The sequence below is a fragment of the Agelaius phoeniceus genome, chromosome 38 (assembly GCF_051311805.1).
Source record: "Agelaius phoeniceus isolate bAgePho1 chromosome 38, bAgePho1.hap1, whole genome shotgun sequence".
Taxonomy (NCBI): domain Eukaryota; kingdom Metazoa; phylum Chordata; class Aves; order Passeriformes; family Icteridae; genus Agelaius; species Agelaius phoeniceus.
This window is the reverse complement of record NC_135304.1, coordinates 759,508-768,849: the sequence shown is the minus strand read 5'-3', so window position 1 is coordinate 768,849 and position 9,342 is coordinate 759,508. Positions and strand designations below refer to the sequence as shown.

General features: G+C 63.6%; 1 protein-coding gene across 3 annotated transcripts; it reads left to right on the top strand.

The window, feature by feature from the left end:
• The first annotated feature begins 2,390 nt into the window (after window positions 1-2,390).
• Window positions 2,391-8,617, top strand: LOC129133917 (histone acetyltransferase KAT5). 3 transcript variants are annotated; one of them, XR_013180207.1, is made up of 10 exons: window positions 2,391-2,458; window positions 2,609-2,675; window positions 3,157-3,225; window positions 3,512-3,648; window positions 5,047-5,250; window positions 5,791-5,872; window positions 6,650-6,724; window positions 7,431-7,680; window positions 8,389-8,478; window positions 8,568-8,617. XR_013180207.1 is itself a non-coding variant. In XM_077172474.1 (8 exons), the coding sequence occupies exons 1-8, from the start codon at window positions 2,450-2,452 to the stop codon at window positions 7,398-7,400; spliced, it is 717 nt and encodes a 238-aa protein (XP_077028589.1). In that variant the 5' UTR covers window positions 2,391-2,449; the 3' UTR covers window positions 7,401-7,421. The 3 variants fall into 3 exon arrangements, 1 of the variants encoding a protein (XP_077028589.1); XR_013180208.1 differs by lacking the exon at window positions 5,047-5,250; XM_077172474.1 differs by lacking the exons at window positions 7,431-7,680; window positions 8,389-8,478; window positions 8,568-8,617 and adding an exon at window positions 7,327-7,421.
• The last annotated feature ends 725 nt before the right edge of the window (window positions 8,618-9,342 follow it).

Genomic DNA, 9,342 nt, shown 5'->3' with positions numbered 1-9,342 from the left:
TTCTGGGCGGTTCCACCTGAGCTCCCAGGGGTTCCCCCATATATTGGGAGATACCACCTGCCCTCGAGGGGGGTTCCCCAATACCATGGGTGATCCTGCTCTTTTGGGGGGGAGTCCCCAATTTTGGGGAGGGATTTCCCCATTCCGGATGATCCCATCTGCCCTATGGGGGGGTTCCCCAACATTTTGGGAGATACCACCTGCCTCATAGGGGGATTCCTCATATTTGGGATGGATCCCCCCGCAATTTTGGGTGGTCCCACCTGCCCTGGAGAGGGTTCCCCAATATTCTGGGAGATACCACCTGCTCTTTTGGGGGGGGTTCCCCAATTTTGGGCGAGCCCACCTGCCCCATGGGGGTGTCCCCGAGGTTTTTGGGGGGGTGTCCCCGATCTGGGGGGGTTGTCCCGGATTTGGGGGGGGTCCCACCTGTGGATGCTGCGCTCGGGGCACAGCTCGGCCTCGTAGAAGCCGTCCCTGCAGTCTTTGCCCACCAGCTCGTGGGGGTGGGGGCGGTGGGGGGGGTCCTTGGTCACCAGCGACACCCGGACCCGCCCCGGGCCTCGGTAGTTGTTCACCTGTGGGGGCAAAAACTGGTTTGGACTGGTTTGGACTGGTTTGTACTGGTTTGTACTGGTTTATACTGGGAAGCTCACAGAGATGCTGGGATGGGTCTGGGGGAGGCGGCTGCTGAACCCTCCCCCCCTACTGGGTGGACTGGGGGGGGTCCCAGGCTGTTACTGGTGTGCACTGGTTTATACTGGGGTGCACTGGGACACTCGTGCAGGTGGTGGGGAGGGGCTTGGGGGGTACTGGGGGCACTGGGGGGCTCAGGGAGGGTCCCAGGAGGGTACTAGTCTATACTGGTCTATACTGGGATGCACTCAGCCTGATGGTGGGGTGTGTCTTGGTGCTCTTGGGGCTGTGCTCCCCGGGGATGGGGGCACTGGGGGGGCTCAGGGAGGGTCCTGGGGGCTCAGGGGTGGCTCAGGCAGGGTCTCGGTGGTTACTGGTCTATACTGGTCTGTACTGGTCCATACTGGGCTGCACTCACCCTGATGGTGGGGTGTGTCTTGGTGCTCTCGGTGCTGTGCTCCCCGGGGATGGGGGCACTGGGGGGGCTCAGGCAGGGTGGACACCAGGGCGCACTGGTCTATACTGGTTTATACTGGTCTGTACTGGTCCATACTGGGATGCACTCACCCTGATGGTGGGGTGTGTCTTGGTGCTCTCGGTGCTGTGCTCCCCGGGGATGCTCCCGGCCGATCTCCCCTCGCATTTGTACCTGAACCTCATCCCGCGCTGCTTGGGCTGCTCCAGGATCTCCACGAACGGCGCCGCCCCCCCCGGCTCTGGGGGGGCACACGGAGGGGGGGGTCCCGTCAGCCCCTCCCCCCAAACCCCCCCGGGGGGGTCCCGGACCCTCGGGGACCCCCCCCCGATCGCCCATCCCGGGGTGTCCCCACTCACCCGGAGCGCCCCAGTCCTGCAGCAGGAAGGGCAGCAGGTCCGGGGGGGTCACTGGGGGGGCAATGGGGGCGTTAATGGGGAGGGGGCTTCGGGGGGAGGGGCTTCGGGGGGAGCATTGCTATGGGGGGGTCACATTAAGGGGATGGGTCACATCAATGGGAGGGTGTCGCAATAAAAGGGGTCACTTTAAGAGGGGTCACATTAAGGAGAGGGGTCACATTAAGGAGGGGTCACTTAAAGGGGAGGGGTCGCTTTAAGGGGAGGGTCTCGTGAATGGGGTTTCACAATAAAAGGGGTCGCATTAAGGGGAGGGGTCGCTTTAAAGGGGAAGGGTCACATTAAGGGGGGGTTGCTTTTAGGGGAGGGGTCGCTTTTGAGGAGGGGTCATTTTAAGGGGGGGTCACTTCTAGGGGAAGGGTCGCATTGAGGGGAGGGGTCGCTTAAAAAGGGGAGGGGTCACACAAAGTGGGTGGGGGTCTTTTCACGGGGATGTCGCAATAAAACGGGGCTACTCCACCGGGGGGTCACTTTAGGGGAGGGCTCTCCCCCAAACCGCCCCACCCCCCAAGGAGCCGCCCCCTCCTCTTTAAGTCCCCCCCCCCTTAAAGTGTCCTCACCCCCCCTCACCCCGCGACCCCCGGACGGCACCGGGGGCGGAACGGCCCCAAAACCCCCCCGGGGGGGTTCGGCACTCACCGTCCTCCATGTTGGGGGTCCGGAGGGTCCGGGGGGTCCCGGGGGTGTCCGGGGGATCCCGGGGGTGGGGGAAGGGCGGGGGGGGGTCCCCCTCTTGCGCCGCCGCTCGCGGAAGCGCCGCGCGCCCCCACGTGACGCAGCTGCCGGGAAAGCCCCGCCCACTCACGGGCGCTCCCGCCAACCGGAGGCGGAGCCGGGGCGAGGGCGGGGCTAAAACGGGAAAGGGGCGTGGCCGCATCCCGGAAGCGCGTCGGGCCGGCCGGAAGCGGAGGCCGGGAGGAGAATGGCGGAGGTGGGGAGCGGGCGGGGGGGGGCAGCGCGCAGGGGGTTCGGGGACCCTCCCGAGGGGTTCCGGGAGCCTCCCGAAGGGTTCGGGGACCCCCCGAATCCCCCGAGGGGGTTTTGGGGCCCTCCCGGCCCTGACGAGGCCCCGCCCCCGCAGGGGGAGGTGTCCGAGGGCTGCCGCCTGCCCGTGCTGCGCCGTAACCAGGACAACGAGGATGAGTGGCGTGAGTCGGGGCGGGGCTTAGCGCGGGGGGCGGCCAATCAGGGCATGGGGGCGGGGCTGCGGAGGGGGCGGGGGCTGAGGGAAGGGCGGGAAGCGGGAGGGAGGGGCGGGGCCTGGGGAAGGGAAGGGGCGGGGGAGTGAGAGGGGGCGTGGTTTGCGTTGAGGGCGGGTCGCTTGGGGGCGTGGTCTGAGGAAGGGGCGGGGCGTGGGCCCCGGGGGGTGTCGGGGGTCCCAAGGGGGTTTGGGGACATGAGGGGGTAATGGGGGGGGGGTTGGGGACAGTCCAGGGTGGGGGGGAGGTCCCTGGGGGGAATTTGGGGGTCCCTGTGGGGGCTTTAGGGGGGTCTGTGGGGTGGTTTGGGGGTCCCTGAGTGGGTTTTGGGGGGGTCCTTGGTGGGTTTCGGGTATCTCTGTGTGGGTTTTGGGGGGTCCCTGGGGGGGATCCCCAGAAGGGGGTCAGTGGTGACCCCCCCTCGTTGCAGCACTGGCCGAGATCCTGAGCGTGAAGGACATCAGCGGGAGGAAACTGTTCTACGTGCACTACATCGACTGTGAGTGACCCTGGGGACAGGGGGGACATGGGGGGGACATGGGGGGACAGCAGGGACATGTGGGGGACACAGGGACATGGGGACATATGAGGGCATGAGGACACGGGAACATTGGGGGACACGGGGGACTTGGGGGAGACCAGGACATGGGGACATGGGGGGACACGGGGGACATGTGGGGTAAATGGGGACATAGGGGGGACAGAGGGTGGTCACAAGGGTCATTGGGGGGTCATGGGTGGCATTGGGGTGGCATTGTCACCGTGTGTGCGTCCCCTGTCCCCAGTCAACAAGCGCCTGGACGAGTGGGTGACCCACGACCGGCTGGACCTGAAGCGGGTGCAGGTGCCCCGCAAGGAGGCCAAAACCCCCACCAAGAACGGCCTGCCCGGGTCACGGCCCGGCTCCCCCGACAGGGACACGGTGAGGGGGACACAGGGGGGACAGGGGGACATGGGGGGACATGGGGACACGGGGGGTCACGGCCTGGCTCCCCCGACAGGGACACGGTGAGGGGGACACAGGGGGGACATGGGGGGGACAGGGGGACATGGGGGGACAGGGGGACATGGGGGGGACAGGGGGACATGGGGGGACAGGGGGACATGGGGGGGACAGGGGGACATGGGGGGACAGGGGGACATGGGGGGGACAGGGGGAGTCACGGCCTGGCTCCCCCGACAGGGACACGGTGAGGGGGACAGCAGGGGACATGGGGGGGACAGGGGGACATGGGGGGAACATGGGGGGACATGGGGGGACAGAGGGGCCACAAGGATATAGAGGGGACATGGAAGGACGTGGGGACGTGGGGGGACAGAGAGACACAGTGAAGGACACCAGGGACATGGGGGGCATACGGGACACGGGGGGCACACGGGGACAGAGGTGATGTGGGGACAGCAGGATGGGGACAGGGGACATCGTCGGGACAGGAGAGCAGCTGGGACAGGTGCAGGTGACAGCGCAAGCACAGCCTTGAGCAGGGCCAGCACTGAGGGGACACACGGGGGGGACACAGGGACAGGGGACACTCGGAGCCGCTGGGGACAGACCTGGAGTCCCCAAACCCCCTCGAGGTGGGGACACTCCCCCCCCATGGCAGGGACATCCCCTGGGGACACCCCTTGGGGGGTGGTGACATCCCCAGGACCCACCCGGGGGCCACCTCGGACCCCTTGGGGACATCTCTGACCCCCTCGGGGACATCCCCAGCCCCTGTAGGGGACCCTTGGGGACATTTCTGAACCTTTCAAGGGGACCCTGGGGACATTCTCAACTTCTTGGAGACATCCCTGGTCCCTTGGGGACATCCCCGACCCCTCTAAGGGGACCCTGGGGACATTTCCAACCCTTTCAAGGGACCCTGGGGACATCTCTGACCTCTTGGGGACATCCCTGACCCCTCTAAGGGGACCTTAGGGACATCCCTGACTCCTTGGGGACACCTGTGACCCTTTTAAGGGACCTTGGGGACATCTCCGACCCCTTGGGGACATCCCTGACCCCTTTAAGGGGATGCTGGGGGACATCCCTGACCCCCTCTAAGGGGACACTGGGGGACAATCCCTGACTCCTTGGGGACATCCCCGAGCCCTTGGGGACATCCCCAACCCCTTTAAGGGACCCTGGGGACACCCCTGCCCCCTTGGGGACACCCCTGTCCCCCCGAGGCCACCCCCACCCCCTTCAGGAGCCCGGGGAGGGGGGCGCGGGGGGGTGCGGGAGGGCCCCCGAGCCGTGGTGGCTTTGTCCCCCTCCGTGTCCCCTGGGTGTCCCCCTGGGTGTCCCCCCTAAACCCTCCTCTTCCTCCCGGCGCAGAGGAAGAGCCTGGAGCTGGCGCTGCCGGTGGCCAGCGGGAAGAGTTTGCCAGGGCCACCACCGGGGCCACCACCGGGGCCACCCCTGGGGCCACCAGGGCCACCAGCAGGGCCACCAGCAGGGCCACCAGCAGGGCCACCACCAATCACACTCCGCTTGCACCTGCCCAAGGAGAGCGAGGCCGAGCCCCCCCAGCGCCCCACGGTAAACCCCCGGGGGCCCCACACGTCCCCAAATGTCCCCAGATGTCCCCAGATGTCCCCAGGGTCCTTCAATGTCCTCAAATGTCCCCAGGGTCCCCAATGGCTCCAGGGTTCCCAATGGCTCAAATGTCCCCAGGGTCCCCAGTGACCCCATTGTCCCCCAATGTCCCCAGTGACCCCAGGGTCCTCAATGTCCCAATGTCCCCAATGATCCCAGTGACCCCAGGGTCCCCAAATGTCCCCCAGTGTCCCCAGCTGGCCCCAATAGCAGCCCCAGAAATGGCCCCTGGCAGGTCCCTGTCCCCACAGCCGGGGTGTCCCCTGAGCCTCCCCCTTCCTCAGGTGTACTGGGAACACTGGGAGGGACTGGGATGGACTGGGAGGGATTGGGATGGACTGGGATGGACTGGGATGGATTGGGATGGACTGGGAGGGATTGGGAGGGACTGGGATGGACTGGGATGGATTGGGAGGGCCTGGGATGGACTGGGATGAGCTGAACTGGTCTGCACTGGTCTGAACTGGTCTGCACTGGTCCCAGAAGCGCAAGGTCGAGGTTGTGTCCCCGGCCACGCCCCGTCCCCGCCCCCACCGAGACCTCGCAGGCGTCCGTGTTCCCCCAGGTGAGCCCGGCTCCAGTATGGACCAGTAACACCAGTAACCAACCAGTAAACACGCCAGTAACACGCCAGTAACACACCAGTAACACACCAGTATGGACCAGTAACACACCAGTAACACCAGTAACCAACCAGTATGGACGAGTAACACCAGTAACCAACCAGTAACACACCAGTACACACCAGTAACACACCAGTATGGCCCAGTAACACCAGTATGGCCCAGTAACACCAGTATGGACCAGTAACACCAGTAACACAGCAGTAACCAACCAGTAACACACCAGTAACACACCAGTAACACACCAGTAACACCAGTATGGACCAGTAATATGCAGTAACACCGGTAACACGCCAGTAACGCACCAGTAACACCAGTAACCAACCAGCAACACCCGTCACACACCAGTAACACCAGTAGGTGACCAGTAACACACCAATCACACATTGGGTGTGATCTGGAGTTATTTTGGGGCAGTTTTGGGGTGTTTTGTGGTGATTTTGGGGGGTTTTGTGGTGATTTTGGGGGGATTTGGGAGGATTTCAGGCAGTTTGGGGCTGGTTTGGGGGTGATTTATGGTGATTTTGGGGGGTTTGTGGTGATTTGGGGTATTTTGGGTGATCTGGGATTATTTTGGGTGATTTGGGGCAATTTTGGGGTAAATCTGAGGTAATTTTAGAGTGTTTTGGGATGTTTTGGGATATTTGGGGGTGATTTTGGGGTATTTTGGGGGTATTTTGGGGTATTCCAGGTGCTGACCCCCCCCTCTCTCCCCCCAGAACGGCTCCGCTCGCCGGGCGGTGGCGGCACAGCCGGGCCGGAAGAGGAAATCGGCGTGTCTGGGGACAGACGAGGTGGGGACACCTGGGGACACCTGGGGACACACCTGGAGACACACCTGGGATACACCTGGGGACACACCTGGGGACACACCTGGAGACACACCTGGGATACACCTGGGGACACCTGGGACACACCAGGGACACACCTGGGACACACCTGGGGACACCTGGGACACACCTGGGGACACACCTGGGACACACCTGGGAACACCTGGGGACACACCTGGGGACACCTGGGGGGACACCTGGGACACACCTGGGGACACAACCTGGGGACACCTGGGGACACACCTGGGATACACCTGGGGACACCCTGGGGACACACCTGGGGGACACCTGGGGACACACCTGGGGACACACCTGGGACACCTGGGACACACCTGGGGGACACCTGGGACACACCTGGGGACACACCTGGGACACCTGGGACACACCTGGGACACCTGGGACACCTGGGACACACCTGGGGACACCTGGGACACTTGTGTGACATCCTTGGGACACCTGTGACACTTGGAGACAGTGGGGGGGAGCGGCTGCCCCATCCCTGACCCCAACCCTGTCCCCATTTCTGACCCCATCCCTGTCCCCATCCCTGTCCCCTCTGTCCCCAGGACTCTCAGGACTCCTCGGATGGAGCCCCCTCAGCCCCCAGGATGACGGGCAGCCTGGTGTCCCCCATCCCTGACCCCATTTCTGTCCCCATCTCTGTCCCCAGGACTCCCAGGACTCCTCGGATGGAGCCCCCTCAGCCCCCAGGATGACGGGCAGCCTGGTGTCCGACCGCAGCCACGACGACATCGTCACCAGGATGAAGAACATCGAGTGCATCGAGCTGGGCCGGCACCGCCTCAAGCCCTGGTACTTCTCTCCGTACCCGCAGGAGCTGACGGGGCTCCCCGGTGCTCTACCTGTGCGAGTTCTGCCTCAAGTACGGCCACAGCCTGCGCTGCCTGCAGAGGCACCTGGTAAAGGGGGCACAGGGGGCATTGGGGGGGGGGCAGGGAGGTTTGGGGGGGGTTTGGGTGGGTTTAGGGGGATTTGGGGGGGCTTTGAGGGGGAGTTTAGGTGGTTTAAGGGGATTTGGGGGAGTTTCAGGGGAGGTTTGGGGGAGTTTAGGTGGGTTTAGAGGGATTTGGGGGGGTTTAGGTGGGTTTAGGGGGATTTGGGGGGGGGTTTAGGGTGGGTTTAGGGGGATTTGGGGGGGGGTTTAGGTTGGTTTAGGGGGATTTGGGGGAGTTTCAGGGAGTTTAAGGGGAGTTTAGGTGGGTTTAGGAGGATTTGGGGAGTTTCAGGGAGGTTTGGGGGTTTGGGGGAGTTCAGGAGGATTTGGGGGAGTTTTCAGGGGAGTTTTAGGAGATTGGGGGAGTTTTAGGGAGATTGGGGGAGTTTTGAGAGGCAGGACAAAGCCAGACCCAAGAATCCCTGATTCGGGGCATCCCCAGAGGGATTTGAGGAGATTTTGGGGGGGTTTCAAGGGGATTTGGGGGAGTTTTAGGTTGAAATTTAGACACCCTCTTACCCCAATTCCCTCCCCCTAAACTCCCCCCATTTCTTCTCCCCAATTTCCCTTTTCCTCCCCTTCTTCCCTCCCCATTTTCACCGCTGATCTTCCCCTTCCATCCCCCACCCCAAACCCCCCCAAACCCCCCCAAAACCCCCCCAACCCCCCCCAGACCAAGTGTGACCTGCGGCACCCCCCTGGCAATGAGATTTACCGCAAGGGCACCATCTCCTTCTTCGAGATCGACGGCCGCAAGAACAAGGTCAGGGGGGCTTGGGGGGCTCTGGGGAGGGTCCCGGGGGGCTCCCCCCCAATCCCACCCCAGCTGAGCCCCCCGGGACCCCTCCCCAGAGCTATTCCCAGAACCTCTGCCTCCTGGCCAAGTGTTTCCTGGACCACAAGACCCTTTACTACGACACCGACCCCTTCCTCTTCTACGTCATGACCGAGTACGACTGCAAAGGCTTCCACATCGTGGGCTACTTCTCCAAGGTGGGGGGGCCTGGGGGGATTTGGGGTGTCTGGAGGGGATTTGAGGGGGAATTGGGGGGTCTAGGGGGGATTTGAGGAGATTTGAGGGGGATTTGAGGAGTGTGGAGGGGATTTTGGGGGGGTTTGGGGGCCCTGGAGGGGAATTTGGGGGGTCTAGGGGGGATTTGGGGGTCTGGAGGGCATTGAAGGGGAATTGGGGGGTCTGGAGTGGACTGGGGGGAGAATTGGGGGGTCTGGAGGGGATTTGAGAGAATTTGGAGGGGATTTGAGGTGGGATTTGGGGGGGTCTGGAGGGGATTTGAGAGAATTTGGAGGGGATTTGAGGTGGATTTGGGGGGTCTGGAAGGGTTTGGGGAGAATTTGGGGGGAAATTCGGGTGTTTGAGGGAGTGGATGGGAGCACTGAGGGATGGAAGAGCAGGGAAGGGGGGGAAAGAGGGGATTTGGGAATTGCTGAGGGATTTTGGGAGCTCCCAGGAGGGATTTTGGGGTGGTCCCAGGGGTTTTTGGGATCCGACCCTGGGGGATTTTCAGGTGCAGTCCAGAGACTTTTGGGGTGGTCCCAGAAGTTTTTGGGGTCCCATGCTGGGGTTTCCTGCAGGAGAAGGAGTCGACCGAGGATTACAACGTGGCCT

Excerpts from the sequence above, each read along its gene's own strand:
- LOC129133917 (XM_077172474.1), top strand. Across the intron at positions 3,226-3,511 it reads CTACGTGCACTACATCGACT|TCAACAAGCGCCTGGACGAG; the intron begins GTGAGTGACCCT and ends CCCTGTCCCCAG. Across the intron at positions 5,873-6,649 it reads AGGCGTCCGTGTTCCCCCAG|AACGGCTCCGCTCGCCGGGC; the intron begins GTGAGCCCGGCT and ends CTCTCCCCCCAG.